This window comes from Zonotrichia albicollis, chromosome 2 (genome assembly GCF_047830755.1).
Source record: "Zonotrichia albicollis isolate bZonAlb1 chromosome 2, bZonAlb1.hap1, whole genome shotgun sequence".
Lineage (NCBI taxonomy): Eukaryota > Metazoa > Chordata > Aves > Passeriformes > Passerellidae > Zonotrichia > Zonotrichia albicollis.
Genome location: NC_133820.1, coordinates 68,501,543 through 68,520,108, shown reverse-complemented (window position 1 = coordinate 68,520,108; position 18,566 = coordinate 68,501,543). Strand labels below are relative to the sequence as shown.

At 41.6% G+C, this 18,566-nt stretch overlaps 2 protein-coding genes across 3 annotated transcripts in view; one reads left to right on the top strand and one right to left on the bottom strand.

Moving 5' to 3' along the window:
- The window catches only part of NUFIP1 (nuclear FMR1 interacting protein 1), a 19,810-nt gene extending 18,958 nt beyond the window's left edge, over positions 1-852 (bottom strand). Inside the window, exon 1 of the mRNA XM_074535447.1 lies at positions 165-852. Coding sequence (XP_074391548.1) covers positions 165-852 — 688 coding nt within the window. The remainder of the gene's footprint in view (positions 1-164) is intronic.
- Positions 799-18,566, top strand: GPALPP1 (GPALPP motifs containing 1). Of its 2 annotated transcripts, none has more exons than XM_074535448.1 (8): positions 799-935; positions 6,403-6,547; positions 7,558-7,653; positions 11,462-11,570; positions 14,115-14,249; positions 14,476-14,640; positions 15,063-15,161; positions 17,279-18,566. In XM_074535448.1, exons 1-8 carry the CDS (start codon positions 851-853, stop codon positions 17,495-17,497), a joined length of 1,053 nt encoding a protein of 350 aa, XP_074391549.1. In that variant the 5' UTR covers positions 799-850; the 3' UTR covers positions 17,498-18,566. The 2 variants fall into 2 exon arrangements, with proteins under 2 accessions (XP_074391549.1, XP_074391550.1); XM_074535449.1 differs by having other exon boundaries at positions 802-935; positions 6,409-6,547.

Below are 18,566 nucleotides of genomic sequence, written 5' to 3'. Positions count from 1 at the left end.
GATCTGGGGAAGAAATAAGAGATGGCTGCATGCCCAAAGTGCTTGGAGGAGAGTCCTGCAGCCCCAAGGGTGCAGGACAGCCCCGGGCCCCTTGCCTGCGTGGGATGGGATGGGATGGGATGGAGCCCACGGGCCCAAGGGACGGCTCCTGCCCTGCCCCTCACCAGCGTGCGGGCCCCGCGCTCCGTAGGCCGGCGGGAACCAGGCGCCCGGCGAGCTGTAGCCATGAGGGGGAAGGAAGCTCTCGGGCTGCGGGTAGCTCTGAGCCGGCGGGTAGCCCTCGGCGGGCTGCGAGAAGCTCTGGCCAGGCTGGGCATAGCTCTCGGCGGGAGGGGTGCTCTGGGCGGGATCCGAGTAGCTCTCGGCGGGCGGGTAGCTGTCGGCGGGTTGCGAGTAGGACTCGGCGGGCTGGGAGTAGCTCTTGGGCTGCGAGTAGGTGTCGGCGGACGCGTAGGGGCTGTCGGGCGGCGGGTAGCGGCCGGGCGGCGGGTAGGGCACGGGGGCAGCCCAGAAGCTCGCGTCCCAGGAGGGCGGCGGGCAGAAGAAGGATGGGGGGATGCCCGGCGGAGGCAGCCCCGGCGGGGGCGGCGGGTACCAGGCAAAGGGGTTCATGTCGGGCCCGGAGAGACCGCCGGGCTGTGCAGACCCCGCTGCGCGATGCTCCCGCACCACCACGTGGGGCCCTCCGGCGGCGGCGGCTGAATGCGTCACGTCCGGGCTGAGGAAGGCGAACCCTCCTTCCCTCGTTCCCGGCGGGCGCGGCGTCATCCGGGAGCGCCGCAGGGGCGGGACCAGGGGAGCGGAGCGGGACGGGGAGGGCGGCCGGGCTGCCCGCCGAGCCGGCCCCGCCATGGCCCGCCAGCTGATCGGCCCCGCGCTGCCGCCCGGCTTCCCGCACCGCGCCGAGGCCGAGCCGGGCGAGGACTTCAGCCAGGGTGAGAGCACAGGGACGCGGTGGGAGAGCGGGGCCCTGCGGCCGTTGTGCCGCGGCGTGGGGTGCTCCGTGGGGGCACAGCGGGGTCTGCAGCCGGTGTTCCATAGCGGGAGGTGCTCTGCGAGGGGGGCAGAGCGGCTCTGCAGCCCGTGTTCCAGGGAGCGGGATGCTACGTAGGTGGGATTGCGGGGCTCCCCAGCGCGGGGTGTACACCGCCAGTGCGGCGCCTGGATGGAGCTAAACTCACCGGGACGGTCATGACAAGTCACTTTTTCAGGGGGAAAAAAAACCCCAAAAAAACCACCAAAAAACAAGCGCCGTATGCGATGGAATGCTACAGATATGAAACGCTCCAAAATTAGTTTTAGAAAAATACTGCTTTCGGTCACTTACTTTCGTCCCGCTCTAGTCTCCCGTGCTCTTTGAAGCCGGTGCTCTTCAGCAGCTCCAAGTGTGAACTTAGCGGGTAGGAAAGGAGGAGGCCGGGCCTGTGCAGCGGGCTTTCCTTTGCCAAGCCAAACCACTTCGTCAGCTGTGGTTTTCCAGGCACAGTACCTCAGGACGTGGAGCAGACTGCCGGTCAGTGGGGCTGTGGTGCCTTTCCTGCCGGGGTCTGTCCTGTCGAGAGCTGTCACATCAGAGGCGGGATCCCACCGAGACCAGCTGACTGCCAGGCTGGCTCTTCTGCCGTGGAGCTCAGTTTCCTCACTGAAATTCTTGCATGTCCTCTGTCAGTAATACCTCTGGAAGCAGCACTTTGAGCGTTTGCACTCCTTGCCTTTAATCCAGATTCAAGGCACTAGTTCATATATTCAGTTTCTAGCAGTGTGCCACTGACCGTTCGCTTACTCCAAAGGAAGCAGTTTTGATGGGAAAGGTTTGTTGTACTTGTCTGCACTCTAATTTTTTAATCCAGAAGAGGGAGCAGTAGGAAGAGGGACAAAGCTGCTGCATCAGCTGACACCATGGCAACATCAAGCTCTGTGACCCCATCTCTGCTTTATGGAGAAGCCCTGGCTGCATGAGCTGGTGCTGCCTTTCCTGGCCATATCTGTGTTAATGCCTTATTCATCAACACACTGAGCATGCTGCAAGTATTTGTATCGTGTATGAACAAAACAACTTAAACTTGTCTTTAGGCCATGGGTTTGTGACATTGGGTGTTTCAGCAGTGTCTAGTTTAGGTTAATCAGCTGAGTTTGTCCCCTCTTTGTCCCTGTGTAGATCAGTTCCATGGTATTGCAGTTGCTCTGGCAACTGATCCAAGATCTGCTTGGAAATTCCTGTGTGAAGTGGGTGAAGGAATTTATTTACCTTTGCAAACAAACAAAAACCCCAAACTCCAGCTACTGGCAGGTTGTTTGTTTTTATAATTTTCACAAACTTTTTCTGACTTTGACTTACAGCAGCATAGTATCCCTGCTCACCCCATGAGGCAGACTGCTGCAGTGCAGAGGAAGAAAGGAGACAAGTACTTTGGCATAACACACTTTGCTGTACAGAACTGCAGCTCCATCTGGAGCCCTGCGCCTGGAGTGACAAAAATCACACGGTGTGCCTGCCACCAGCACCTTCTGTGCTGCAACACTTGCTGGGTCTTGAGTCAAATGGGCCTAGAATTTGTTCTGTAACAACTTCTCCTATGTGTTCTAACTATTTTAAGAAATGCTTCACCTTTGAAAGCTGAGCAGCTTTTCCAATATTTTTCCTGTCACAGTAGTCTCACTGATACTTGAGCTGCTCATTGCTTTTCTTGAAGAGCACTTGTTCTTTCAGTCTACTTTCATATTTTCTGTCTCCCAACAGCAAGAAAGCAGGACTTTGAGCAGTCTGTGGCAGAGAAGACTCTCAGGCACAAGAGAAGGCTCTCAGACAGACACAAGAAATAGGAGAGTGACTATGTATGATTATGACCAGATTTATTGCTAACACATTCCTTCTGGAGACAATCCACCTGGGAGCTGTCTGCAGCCCTGGGAGACTAGTTGGCCCAGCATCCAGCAGCATTTTTACCCTTGTGCAGGTTGATGAGCACCACAGTCAGTAGCAAAGATCTCAGCCCCCCTGAGCCCCATTCTGCCACCCCTCTGGATACAAGCATCCAGACACTTTGTCCCATGATACCCACTGGTGTTCTTACCATGGGACAAACCACATTGCCTGTGCTGTCAGTGAGGTTGCTAATAATACTCCTGTGACCCTTAATCAGGAGCAGGGTGCAAGCAAATGGTAGCTGGACAGACCCCAAAGCTCATCCCTAGTAAATCCTTTACCTTCTCCATTGTCCAGCCCATGGGATGCACTTATTTGCTAATTCTTCACTTCACGATGGTGCTTTGAAGCTGGACTAACTGTGCTCCTGCTGGAAGAATTGTACTTCCTTTGGCCCATTTGTCCCTGCCTCTGGGCTGTCCTTGTACCAGCAGGAAAGAAATGCTAGGGAATGGCTAAAAATAGCCAGAGGCACAGAAGGGAGCTTGGTCTGTTTCAGCATTGAGGCCACACATGGATGTGTTGATATGTCTGAGTTGATCTACCATTGTGCTGGAGCTGAAAGGCCTTGTCTGTCCTTGAGAGCTTCCCAGTACATGTCTGATGGTGTGGTAGTTTGCTCAGAATCCCCAAATACAGCAGAAATAACCCTAACAAAACAAAAAGTAGCTTTTAATTTGGTTTATGAATTGAATTGACTAATTTTCAGGCAGATAGTCACCAGAGCCAGCTCATTAGTGGGATGGGTCACTTCTAGTAGTTGTGAAACATTCACTTCAGTCTCACTTGGTCCTGTTTCACTCCTCACTATCCCAAACATTTTCTTCACATACATTTTTATCCCATTGCTCTGTTCTGAATTGTTCTGAGCTCTGGTTACTTTATTTTTCTGTTGCTCTGCCATTGCTACATCCATTTATCCTCCTCACCTCATTAGGTTTAGTTTCCTAACTCTTTGAGCTCTCCTCTGCTCCTCCTTTCATCTGTATTTTTCCACTTTTCTGTGGCTTTTGGTGAATTTTACAAACTTCTGATTAGATCTTGGCCTCCCTCCTCACCCTTTTCTTTCTTTGCTCACAGAATTTATGCTTAGCAATTTGCTTTCCTACCTTTCTGCTCTTTCTTGTGGCTCCCCAAACCATCCTGATCCATAGCTGTATATTTGCCTGTGCTGATTGTTAGTCTCAGTCAGTACCATGATCATATTAATTTTTAATCCCAAGTCTCTTTCCCCTCCATTTCTTTTCACCATGTCAAATGACTTTTTCTTCCTCAGGCTTTAAATGCCATTTTCCCTTCATTAGTCAGTCTCAGTCTCTGTTTAATTTCTGCTTGTCCTGCTTAGGCTGCAGTTCCACTAACAAATAGTTCTTTCAGGGGAGTGCTGTGTTTTGCAGTGTTATTTTTATGCTTTTTAAGCTCCCTGATCCAGCTTATTGCATAGCCCTTGCAAAGTTTTGCCAACATAACAGAGAGGAATTGGGATAAAAGTATTGGTGTTAGCCCTGGTGTTGAACAACATGCCAGTGGGACCACTGTCCTTCCTTAAACAGTTTTGGTTTTACTAGATCTGTGCAGCTCACAAAGCTACTCCTAATTTCTCTCTTCCTCTCTAGTATCAGACTCATCAAATTGTATCTGCATTTGTTCCTTCCACTCCAAGTCTTTTCTTTTGCATTTAGAGCAAATGAAGTCTGCTTGCATGATGTCAGGGCACCAGGTGGCTGCAGAAAGCAGTTTTGCAGGTTTTTGTTTGGACTTTAAGTGCTTTTATTCAAGTGGTGCTTTTCATACCAGAAGAGGAGACTTATTGATAGCAGTTTTTATTCCTGCTTATCATTTATCTGTTTGTTTCTTTCATCTTGAACTTATTTTACCTTTATAGGCTAGGGTCTTGTGTTTGGTTTTTTCAGGGTGTAAGAAGTGGTTTGTTGGTTGGTGGTTTTTTTTTTCCTTCCTAGTGCTGAAATGGATTTGTATGTCCCAAGCAAAGTCTTTTCCATTAGAACAGGAAATAAAGAAGTGCATCCAGTGCCTGGGTGCTTTGTAACTAGTCTTGTGCTAAACATGATTAAAAGCTTTGTGAAGCTCACTCGAAGGACTTGATTTCTGCCTAGCCTTTGTCAGCTAACAATGGAACCATCACATGCATTAGGTTGTATTTTGCACTAGCAAAAAGTTGTAGTTCTTCAACTGCAGATCTAATTTCCTGGCACCATTTATCATTTCATCTGACCCTTGACTGTTCATAAAGGGAACAATGTCTTTTTCTCACCAAGCACCTCTCTGTCCTGCAAGTCTTGTACGCAGTGCTTGAGATATTAAGAGGGGAAATGGTGTCTGTGTCTCAGGATGCTAAATCATCTGTAGAATCAAATCTCCATTACATGGGAACATGGGCTGTTTGCACTGTGTTTGTGTAAATGGTGCCTTGCCCTGGATTGGGAAGGCCTCTTACCTGGGAACCATTGCTGGTTTTTGCTTGCTCCAGCTGACTCCTTGTTGATTGAGCCTGTGAGGGTATCTGTGTTAGGGGTCTTCTTTGGAGGGCATTTGCTGTTTGGGTCAATGGCTATGCTGCTTCTGGACGCACTGCACATGGTGCTGTAGCCAAATAAATCTCTAAAAATCAGTGTCTGCTGGTGGGCACAGTGCCAGAAGCAGCTCAGACCCGTTAGCAGTGTTAGTGTCTGAATTGTAATTCTGCTGAGATATTACCCCAGAGCATGAAGGTTTTACTGGAGCATGAGAGCTCCATCCACTGCCCTGGCCTTCTGACAGCAACAATTCTTTGAATTCATTTTCTGAATGCCTAAATCATCCCTTTTTCAGCAGAGTACTTAAATCTGTCCATGCTCTTCACATTTTGCTGAACTGGTAATAACTTTAATCATTAAACCATTCCCAAAGCAGGCTGGCAATTAATTTAATACTTTATGGTCACAAATGCTCCCATTTAATAATTTATGGTCTCCCACGCTGTGTATGTACAGATGATGTGTTTCTTCACTAGTAAGCTTCAAATGCTTTAATAAAAGTGTTTCTTTAAAATATACTGGTTTATGCCACATCCATTGTACATTAGTTGTTACACAATCAGGGCTTTCTAGTCCTGTTCCAGAGGATACTTATGTAGTAATGGATCAGTAATGTTCTAAGTCAGAGCAGTTCAGGGTAGGTTGTTGATGGAAGTAAGGTGCTGAAAGAAGTAGCTTTTAGAAATTTGTTTAGATATCTTCTCTAAATGCTGGAGAGAGCAGTGATTAAATAAGCTTAAATCCAAGTAAATATGTGTTTTGGAGATGCCATGGTAGATCATACTTATTTGAAACATTTGGTAGGTATCCTTATTTAACCTGGTCTAGTAGAAGGTTCCCTGCCCATGGCAGGGGGATTGGAACTAGATACTTTTTAAGGTCCTTTCCAATCCAAACCATTCTGTGATTTTTCAATCCCAAATAACTCTGGATGTTCAGTTGCAGGACCAGCACTGCCTCCAGACTACAAAAGCAGCTGTAGCTCAGAAACTCCTGACAGTGATGACGACTCAGAATCTCTTCCTCTACCCAGAGACACAAACAGAGACTCTGAAGAGGAGACAGAAGGAGATCCAGCACCCAAGTGAGTATGTTTTTGGGTTATTTGCATATTTACAAATTGTATTGCAAATGTAATGTGTCCAATTTATGAAGAAGGGACAATGTTGTATAAAAAAATGTAAACTCTGTACCTGTACCTCTTTACCATGGGTAAAACTTTTGAATCCATGTTCTCCATGGCCAAAAATGTTCAGCTGACCTGTTTGACATCCTATGGTGCAATTAAATTATTTGGGGCAGCCAGATTTCTGTATTTATATGTTTTGTTTTAGTTCTGCAAATTTGCGTGTTTATGCTAAGGACAGACACCACTTACCATGGGCATTAGTATTAGTTACTTGTGTGTTTGCACAGGTTCTGGTATACTGATTTTTCTTTGAGAGGCCATAGGACCTGTTTATGGATTTATGCATTCAGTTAAGTCAACTCTAATGAAAAAAAACGGAATTGTTTAGCAAGTAACAGGAGTCTGCAGTTACTCATTTGTTGGGTTGGTTGCTCACAATTGCTGTGTAAAGAATTTGTGTGTGTTTGCTCTAACCCTTGTACAAGAGACTTGAAGGCCATTATGCCGTCTTAATGAGTGCTAGAGTAATTATTATTAATTTTTTTTCTTGTTTTCTTAGTCAATAATTTTTCAGCTAATTAGAATTGAACAGGAAAAATACTACTCAAAATGCAGACAGCATATAAAAATGGGGAAAGTACTGAATTTTAAATTACTTTGTGACTAGAAAATGGTATTTCAACATTATACTAAACTTCTTTCTACAGCAAAAGCATTCTTAATGTTGTTTTTAAATTTTTTTTTCTTTTTTAAATGTCAGAACGTTTTTGAAGTGAATCTTATACTCCCAATTTTTTAATTGCTTCAAATCATTTTGGATCCTTTTGCACTGTTTCCATGGTAACAGCAGGATATTTAGTAGAGAAGACCCTATGAAATAATTTTATGTGGTTTTTTTCCTTTTTAAAACATAGATAATTGCTATGCTTGTCAAGGTAATTATTAAGTGAAATCTGTATTTGCAGAAAGCCGAAAAGAACTCATGAAGATGATGATGATGATGGCTTTTTTGGGCCAGCTCTTCCACCTGGATTTAAAAAACAAGATGATTCTCCAGAGAGGTAATTAAAATGGAATTATATTTGGATTCTTTTCCTCAAAACACAATTATTTTAGATTAAATGTTTTGTGTCACTATTACAGAACATTTCAGTTGTGCACTGGAGATTGAGATTATTAGAGGTAATGCTTCCTCCATGTTCTGAGAACAAGAACAGCATTCCCTTGAAACAGAGCACCAGCCCTCCTAGGCCAGGTTGGAAGGAGAGTAAAAGAACTCATGTAAATTTTCTGAGATGTATTTTGGATGTCAAATTTCCTCCATTTCTTTTGATAGGTCTCAGGTCAGTGGAGAAAAAACAAATGATAGGTACAAGGACCTGTAGTTCTGTGCCGTTCATTCAGATCTGTGAGGGACTGGGGCAGTTACCTCGTGTGTGGTGCAGTACCATGTCTTTTGCTAATGCCTCAAGGGTTATTGTTCACGTCTCCAGGTACAAAACTACTATGAACGCTGTAGGTTTCTAGAAAAGAGGCTGTCAGGTCTACACAAATAAACATTATTTATGGTCTCTATTAGGAAGTTTTCATTTGATTGCTTACAGTTATAAAATACTTCCCCCCCCAAATTTCTATACAGAACTCAACAGTGTCTCACAGCCTTTTAGTCTTCACATTAATCTGGGCACTTCCTTCTATAATTTGAAATTACAGTCCATAGTGGAATGGGTGCTTCCAAGGGGATACTTCCTGATGAGAAGTACAAGAGTCCCTTGATCACTTTTATCTTCCTCATAGCAATAGGAGTTGGTAGATAAAATTATACTTGCCTGTCAGGTATGAGTGTTCATTTCCAGGAAAGTGTCTCAATTTACTATTGAGCTATGTGTGAAATATACCATCTCAAAAGAAATTTCAAAGTTCTTTCCTCTTTTTTTTTTTTTTTAGTTTGCATAAATTTTTATGATACTTGGCAGCATAAAATTTATGTAACTAAGCAAGAATTTATGTAACTAAGGTTATTTGGAAATATCTTTCTTATGTACATTTGGTCACACTTTGCTGTAATCAAAAAACTCTTTTGTAGTTGTGGGTATCATGCTCAGTGGGATCGTTTGGTGCTTTGATGGTCCCATAAACAACTAATTTTTTTTTACTTTTTCTTGTGTATCCACTAAGTATTATTTTAATTATAAAATATAGCAGGTCATTAAAAATAATGTAATCTTTATTAAAAAAATAAATGTTTGTAACTTCTAATATCAGCAGAGGTAGCCTTCTTACTTTCTTGATTTTTGACATGAATACTCATGGCAAAATGGAAGAGGAAGGGGCCATTCACTCGAGAGCTGGACTTGATAGTCCTTGTGGTTCCCTTCCAACCCAGAATATTCTGTGACATTGAGGCAGGAGTCTGCTCTGTGTCTGCAATAGATTAAAGCAGTAGAAGGCACTTGGCACTCACTGTATTGTTTTTCCCTACCTCACCATACAATTGCTCCTAGCACACACTGAGAAAGCAGATTGAGGAGAGCTGTTTTGCACCCAGTCTGATTCCCTGAATAGGTGGGAAGAGTGAGATGTGTGGGAAGAGCCTTGTCTGCCTTCCACCCCCGCACACCTGGGAGTCTGGGAGGCGTGTGAGCCGTGCAGGGTGCAGACACAATGCTGCTGTCTGCCTGCTGCATTGCCCTTAGCCTTGAGCAGATTGCCAGCTGCCAACTGAGCCATGAATAATTGAAACAAATGCAGGTCGTTTGTTTCAGTGTAGGGACAGGCTGTTTGTCCGCTCTGTGTGAGTGACATACTCGTTCTTTTAGGAAAGCTTTTATTCTCTTACATCTTTTCCAGACTTGTCAAAGCAACGTGTTCATGATTAGGGGCAGCTCATGTGGCAATCTGCAGCTTGTTGAAAATGGTTTGAATCATTCCAGCATAAAATATATATATGTGAAAAGATTTCCTTCAACTTTGAAGATTATATTGCTGTTTATCAGTGTTAGGTAGAAGTGCAGCACTCATAAATATTTTTGAAGTGTTCACACATCAAGGTAAAGAGTGAAGGTGATCTTAAAAAAATTTATGTTATGCATCAGAAGAATGCTGAAACACCCATCTCGAAATGTGCATTAGCAAGGACTTCCAAGTCCAACTACAGGAGAACAGTCTTTGCCATGTATGAAATGCAATAGTCCTTAAATTAACACTTAGTCCATAAGTTTGGGGGTATTTTTTGACATGGTACCGGTACTGAAGTTACCTACAGCAGTAAAATGTGTTTACCAGTTATTTATTAGTAATTAATATATTATTAGAGTAAATATATTATCAGAGTTAAAATATTACTAGTATTTAGATTCAGTTCACCTATTCAGAGACCCTTTGGACATCCAGGAAACTGTCAAGGATCATGTCAACTCTGTACTGCTGAGGAAAGACTTGAAGAGATATTTATGTAGTGGAAAAGAAAAAGCATAAAGAATGGAAAGGATGGGAAGGAAGGATATGAAAACAACTTTTCTGTTCCCTAAAGGGCTTTTGAGCTGTGACAGAATCAAGACAGAGCATTTGGGATTGGTTCTTTTTCACAGGCTGCAATGATACAGCCCACCACAGAGATGTTCATATAAATAAATTTCAGGAGAGAGCTTTTTTTATAGTTTGATTTCTCTATCTCTCCAGGCAGATTAAAGGTACTTGTATACTAAAATAAAAGATGCTTTTTGCTATATCTGTATAAGTTTAAACTCTTTAAATTACATTAGGAATTTAAAACATGGTCTTAACAAGAAAGTAGTCGGGAAGGAAGGAAGGAAGATAAAACTGTAGCAGCTAGGTGGAGATGGAACTTCAAAATTAACCCAGACTTCTTCTGGTTTCAAAACCTCACCAGTGGCCTTGTCCTGGCCTGAGCTCATATTTATTGCTCATGTCTGTGTATCTGTGGTTGGTTCTTCAGGGAGTCTTTTATTTCCCCTCTTTACACCCTGGCAACAATATCACTGCAGCAGGGCTGTCCTGATTAGATTAAGTGGGATTGAATAAAGGCCATAATTAGCAAATTCAATTCAGGTGTTGTTACATTTAATAACCTAAAGCTCACAACTGAAGGTCACAATAAACAAAGTCTCCTCTTACATTCTGAGAATACTGTCACCTGGATGTGTCTTCAGGTGACAGTTGTTTAAGCTTTTAATTAGTTTTTATTAGCTTTAAAGACTATCATGGTGGATTATTAAGAGGAATGCGCATTCAAAAGACTTTCAATACAAGCAAGCACCGTTTCTTTGAGCTCAGTTTGTAGTAGTCTTTTCACCACTGAAAAGAGATTCTCACCTTTCTGTATTTGTGGAGACAGCTGATTACCATTTATTGCAGAGCTATTGCTTAAAAACAAATCTGTGAAGTTACCTGGACTACAAAACTTTCTTTCTCTTTCCCACTCCAAGGTAAAATAAAATCAGAGCAGTTCACTGTTTCTGCTTATTAAAGGACAATGAAACTGAGGTGCAAGACAAGAACAAGGAAATTGGGTTTGTTGATTGTGAAGGAGGAATGTATATTTGTCTTATCACCTTTCATTGCTCTTGAGTCTGGTGAAAGAAGCTAAGGAAGAAAAAAGTGGATTTCCTTGACTACATGCTGCAACTTTCCTGGTTCTGATTTTTTTTTTTTTGGATCAAATCTGCCTGCACAGGTTCTCCTGGAAAATGGAGGCACTCTTATTCAGTTATTTCTACAGTATGTGTTCACAGGGGCACACTTGGTGTGGGGAGGAAGGAAACTCATACTTCTCATTGATGTTTGATTTTTATACCGATTTTTCCCCCTCAACTGAAAAAACAATTTTTTTTTCCCTCCGCTGTCAAGGCCCATTATAGGTCCTGCATTACCACCTGGCTTTAGGAAAGCTTCAGAGGACACCAGAAGTAGCAGATGTTTCATAGGACCGTCTGTTCCATCAGAATCCCGTCCCCAGGTTTGTGCAGAGAGAGGCCTTTTGTTTTAGTACAAGCTATATGAAATGGTAAAACAAGTTGCAGCCCGAAAGAGACTACCAGATACTTCTCAGGATGACAGTTTAATTTTGGACCATAAAGTGTCTGGCATATTTTTGCTGGAGTCAAATACTTGAGCATAAATAAGCCTTTGAAAAAAAAAAGAAACAAAAAAGACTGGCCTGGTTTGTTTTGCTTTTGTTGTTAAATAGGTGGTGCACTCACTGAACACAAGCAATCTTGGCATCCTGAACTGCAGGCAGAAAACACATCTTCACCTCCTTAAAGATGTTTACTGGTGGCTACAACCTTTAAATAAGTTTATCCAAAAGAATACAATCAAGAATGGCATTACAGTGTCACTAAATTGTTCTTAGCAACTGCAGGACAATACCTGTAACTGGGAGTCAGGTGCAGGACAGTGACACTTACTTGTCTTTTAGGTTCACAATTTTTGACTTTTCTGGTCTTGTTAGGTAAAAACTAGGTAGAAGTTCTGGTTGCAGAATAATGCATGTGCTACTAAAGAACAATGAGGAACAAGATGTGTGACAAAATGCAGCTATGGGGAAGGTTGAACTCCCTGAACATGGGCTTTCAGCACCATTCTGAGGGATCCAAATTGCCTGTGGGAGGGCCTGGCAGGTAGGGAGTAGCACTTTAAGAGAAGGTCATACCCTTCCTGAGCAGCACCTCTTACATCAGGCAGGAGACACTAAGACACCAAAAATGGTGCTGGATACCAATGCTTAGGCAAGTGAATCTCTCTCATGCTGTGTTAAACTGAGTGTTAATTCCTTGGGAGAATTAATGGTTATTCTGTTTATTTTAAAAACACATTTTTGCAAGTAACTCCCAGATACTATGGGAGATGCTAGACACACTAGGAAAGAAGGATGCAAAGACTGCTCTGAAACTTCAGTTTTTTGGTTAGCAGTTGCAAAGAATATAATTCTCCAACCTCCTACAGTGAGGGGTGTTGTAATTCATCGTGCAGAAAGATTATCTGACATTTCTGAAGTACTCATCGTCTTATAACTCCAAATAATGATTAAGCAATTTATCATAGTGACAAATCTCTTGAGGCAGAGATGTCTGCTGTCTGCTTTTATATTTTGCAAACAAAAAAGTCTCTCTTCTCATAAATGCATCTTCTAGCTTTTTTACAGGTATTACAGAACTTACCTTTTTTCTCTCCCTAATATTATCTTTTTGTTACCTCTTCCTAATAATACTATTTTTCTTATTTTTTAATATGAGTAATTTCTTGTTGGCTTTTTAAAAAATGTATTTAATTATTTTGTATTCAAGTACATCTTTAGAGGCATGCTGACTCCTCACTTTGCTTTAGTGAATCTAATGAATCACCACCTTGTGTATTCTCAATTTGTGCTTCCTGACTACACAGCCTTGTCATCCTACTCCCATTGCTTTATCACGCACAGTCAGACTGTAGCAAAATCTTTGCACTTTTGTAGATATTGTTGCACTTTTTTAAATATTGGGCACCTTAGCTTTGCACCCAGGGCACTGTGGCATCACAATTTTCTGTCTAGTATTGCTTCTATCCGCATCTGTACTGTTTGAACTTGGAGGGAGGCACCAGTGACCTCTTTGTACAACCCCTGGCAAGTAGAAAGATTTTTATTGGCATCTAGTCCCTAACAAATATAATTTTTTAGCCCTTCTTCAAAAAATTCCTTAGAATGCAATGTCAGAATCATAGAATTGTTAAGTTGGAAAACACTTCCAGGATCATTGAGTCCAACCTTTGACCAATCACCACCTTGTCAAATAGACCATGGCACTAAGGGCCACATCCTGTCATTTTCTGAACTCTTCCAGGAATGGTGACTCCATCACTTCCTTGGTAGCCTGTTCTTTGATCACCTTTGATAACCCTTGCAGTGAAGAAATTCCTCCTGAAGGGATCCATGAGGGATTGAAGTGAATGACAGAGCCAAAGGATTAGTTGGAGATGCTGTACTTGCAGGAGCATAGTACCATGTGTGCCACCAGTACCCTACCTTGCACTCCATTCTTTCTGACATCCTTACAGCATCTGAGCTCACGACAGTTCTTGCAGTGTGAAACTGTGATCCTTATTAGGGAAATGCATCCAAGTGTTGCTGGTGATGGTAAAGCCCAAAATAAGGAAGTTGTATGCTTGTGTGTTCCAAACTCACCCACGGCCACAGAGGCTGCGTGCCTGTGTGCAGAGCAATGTAAAGCAGCAGGGCTTTGTGTGCTGCCCCTGCCTTTACCAGCAGTCTTGCCTCAGACAAGAGATGCTGCTTTTGGCAAAATGGAGACAAAGTATCCGTGTTCAAGTGCTAGAACAGGTGTAATCTGGAGTTCTAATCCAGGTTTTTGTTGTGTGGGAAATGCGTTACATTAGGTTTATATGCTCTTCTAAACAAAGTCATTGTAATTCTATAGAGCTGAAGTGTTCCTTGATGCTCTTAGCACTGTGTTTGTTGATGCTCTTAGCACTGTGTTTGAAAGAAATGTTTTATTTTTGGAAGCTGACAGATAGCAGCGAGGATGAAGACAATTTAATAGGCCCAATGCCTGCAAAAGGACCAGTGGAGTCTGATGTGGCTAAAGAGTTTGAACGCAGAGCTCAGAGAATGAAAGAAAAGCTTACTGCAGCAGACAGCGTGAGTTGGATTTCTTAATTTATAGTATTTTGTTGCTGGAGTGCATTTGTCTTTCTCTTTGCCTATTTCTGTGTAAACCTGGTTGCAGTTCTACTTGGGATGCTATGTGTGTGCAGGTGGTAAAGAAAAAGAGTCTGTGATTTCTGCTGGAAGCCAAGAGATTCAGGCAGTGGTTTTTGATTATGCTTTTTTCACTCTTCCCTCCACCCCTACTTCTTTTGCAAAGGATGAACCCAAACAAGTTACCAGAGAATCATGGATGACAGAGCTTCCACCTGAGCTGAAAAGCTTTGGATTTGGCCCAAGAACATTCAAGAGACGAGCTGATGACAAATCAGGTGATAGATCTATTTGGACAGATACTCCAGCTGACAGAGAGAGAAAAGCCAAGGTGAGCATTTATTTATTTATTCATATACACTTGCAGGCAGTAGGTGTTACTGATGTTCTGTGAAAACAAAGTGAAGATACTGTGGGTTGGTCGGTGAAATTTTCTTTCCCAGATTTTTTCTTTGTTATTAAAATTTACTAATTCAGATTTAAAGATAAAGGCAATGAAGTAACAGCATTATATATCAATGATATGCATTCATTTCTGCTCCCTTTTTGTAGTAGTCAGATACTCTGTATCAGCTCATTGACTTTCCAATTAGCATGTCCAGTTTCTTCTTCCATCAAGCTGAGCAGAAAATATCTGATAGTCTCTATCATGGCCTTTACCCTCCAGATTTAATTAAAGTAGATATAGATTTGCTTGCTTTTTACTTCAGACATTCTGATTACTGTAGCATGTGATTTTCTTCTACTCACCAGGAAAGAGAAGAGGCAAAAAAGTCAAGCAGTAAGGATAATGAAGAAATGGTATTATCTGGGAGGGACAAGAGGCTTATTGAGCAGGTGTCTTCATACAATGTAAGTGTAATCACAAAATACTTCCTTTATTTCCATTAGTTCTTCACTTTTCTTCTGGTTCTCATTTCTAGTGCTTCTGGTTTCCATGGTGATGCCACTACAGTTTTCCCTTTTAGTGCCCAAACCTACCGCTGTTTTAAGACATTAAAATGCTTGGCATTAACATCAACAAGAACAGGATTGGGTCCTCTGCAAAGTGACAGAATTTGGGTTTGTGTATATTGCCTCAGTTTTAGATGGTGCTTTCCTTCAATCATTCTCATGTCAGGACATGGTTGCTGGGACCTGAGTTCAAATATTAGCTTGCTTCACCCAATTACTGACATCCCAAGAATAAAACAACAATGCAGGTTTAACTTTTAGGCCAACATATGCACTAACCTAAAAAGGGTTGATGGGCTAAGCAGGTCACTACATTAATTACCCCCTGTCATTAATTACATTAACTACTCATTACAGGAACATCACCACATGTAGTTTTTCTCAGTCTCTATAGGAGCAGATAATGTTCACAGGCAGATGTTGATTACTAGAAATCTGAACTCCATGTCAAATTCCCTCTCACTTTTCTGTCAGTCAGCCCTGTTCCTCAAAGTGTGTGGACCATTGCCTGCCTTACAGCTTCTGTTTCCAGTTCTTCCCTGATGTATGGCCTGAAATCCTACAGAAGGCATCTTGTTTCTTGAGAGGACAATTTAACTTGAGAATCACATCTTTGCCTTATTTTACATGTTTATCTGATAATTAATTTAACTTGTGATAATTTATTTGTAGTTCATTAAGTGATATGTTTCTCCTGACTTAGAGACTTGCAAATCCAGAGCTATTGGCATTCTGTCTTAAGGTTCTTCTTTAGTGTCTGTTTCTCTTGTCACTATGAATATAGTAGAATAATTTTCATGTAAAACTATGGGTTTTGCTCTCTGCCATTGGTGGAATAAAACATGCACAGGCCTTTGCTGTTTCTAAGATTCGTGGAGTTGTTTCAAAGTTTAAGAACATTGTTTCTTGGGTTGTTTTTTTATTTGTTTTCTCTCTTTTGTTAAATCTCATTTCTGATTTTCAGGTGGTTTTGTGGCTATTTTTCTTTTAAAGTTTTTTTTCTCTATTCTTTCCTATTTCTTTCTCCACTGACATTTACTAAGGACACTTCACTAGAACAGATGTCATTCTTAAAGTAGTTTCTTCTCTCAATGCTGATACAACATACATTCTCTGGTGCAGTTTTGTCAATGCTGGCACAGTTGCATCATGAATAAGTATTGTCTTAATTTCCATGAGAATCTTTTCCTAACTCATGCATAAGTTATTATTTGCATGTGTAATGTAGTAAGTGTTTGCACAGGAAGTGAAGGAAAATCATGAGAAAACAGAGCTGCTCAACTTTTGCACTTTTTGATGAGAGAATTGGTTTAGATACACAAATGCACTGTACCTGAGTAAATGAGGGACCTCATGGTCTTGGGACAGCTAATCCTGCTCCTATGTGAAATCAGCTGTAGTTTTATGTTGTGTTTGAGCTGGATCATGCTCTCTGAGAAATGCAGCTGAAGCCAGTGAGTTGGCAAAACACATGCTTCAGCTCAAGCCTGTGACTTTGTCCTGTGGGCTGTCAACAGATGATTCAAAGTTAGGAGCACACATGTAAAAACCCATCATATTCCATGGAAGATTGAAAGGGTGTCTAGCTTGCTCCTGCCCCTAGCAGTGACCAAATCCAGGTGCTTAGGGATGTGTATAGGAAACGTGGCCTGTACTTCGAGATCTTTCTTTTGACATGGTGTCTTCATTCTGCCAATAATGTCAGAGCAACTTTTATATTTATTTTGCAATATGTTTATAATTTATCTGTGTTGTCTGCGGAGATTCAACAACATCATGGCTACCTACAAAATTGTGGCCATCTACATCAGTGAATTATTATTATTTTAGCCTAGCCAAGGCTTTCTACTTTCTACTCCATGTATGCTAAATTTATCATTCTATATACAGTTACTAAGCTGTCTTCTTTTTCTGGAATTTTTAGCCTTCCTGACTTCAGTCTTTCAATTTGAATTTTCTGTATGTTGTTGATATTATTTAATACTTTACTTCCTCTTCCTCCCCATTTTTTCCAGGAGTCAAAGAGGTCAGAGTCTCTCATGGACATCCACCAGAAAAAGCTGAAGAGCAAAGCATCTGAAGAAAAGAGCAAACCTCAGGAAAGAAGGCCATTTGACCGAGAGCAGGATCTCAAAATCAATCGCTTTGATGAAGCACAAAAGAAAGCTCTTATAAAGAAATCCAGAGATCTGAATAGTAAATTTGAGCACAGTAAAGGCAACATGTTTTTATAAGATGTGAAAGCATTAAGCTTTTTTGAAGTCCATTAAAATTTGAATACTTAATTTTTATAAGTATTTTTCTGTAAATATTTGTATCCAAAATAAATATCCTAATGTTTAACTATTTTTCCTTGTCTGTAAATACTCTCTTAGGGAGGATCATCTGTACTGAAACTAAACTAGCAAAGGGAAGTCCTGGTATAAAAAAATATAAATTTGCTACTTTAAAGCTTTGATATGTATGTTTTTTGTTGTTCACATAAAAATAATTAATTAAAATAGGTAGGTTTTAAGGAGCTCTAGGTTTAATCTTGCAATGGAGTTGGCAGTTTTGCTTTTTTTCCTGCCATGCTTAAGATCCGCTTTCTGAGCCTGAGGTGAAGGCCATGGAAAAATCCCTTTTACATCTGTGTGCAGAACATTGCTTGACTGGAGTTCCTGCTGGGGAGTATAAACTCAAATGGCAGCTTTTACATTCGCCCAGTGCTTTTATTTCTCTGATTCTGTGTCTGTACATATATACAGGTTTATATGTTGCAGTACAGTTTCTGTACTGTAGCACAAAGAGCTAGGGGTAGCAGGAGTAGTAAAACCTGAAGGTTTTCAGAGTTGGTTGTAAAATGGTAGTATATGAGAAGAGAAAATCTAATTTGAGTTTCAATTTGTAGGGATTGTCATCAGAAATCCATCTTTTTTTAAGCACATACAATGTGAAAATCAAAATAAGACTTATTTTGTCCATTAATTTGCAGACCAGAGCAGCTCTTCTGTAAAGAAGGAAATAAATTTGACATTTTAAAAAGTCTACATTCATATCTAGAGTTCTTTACCTCTTCTGTGGTAAAGTTCTTTACCTCTTCTGTGGCAGCAAAAGGGGTTGTTAAACCTTGTAGTGGATTGTTCAAGGAGGTGGTGGAGTCAGCATCCCTGAAGGTGTTCAAGAAACAGCTGGATATGGCACTCGATGCTTTGGTCTACACAGTGGTCATCACTCAAAGGCTGGACTCAATGATTTGGAAGTCTTTTCCAACCTAAATGATTCTGTGATTCTGTTTTAATTAAATTTAAAATTTTAAAAAAA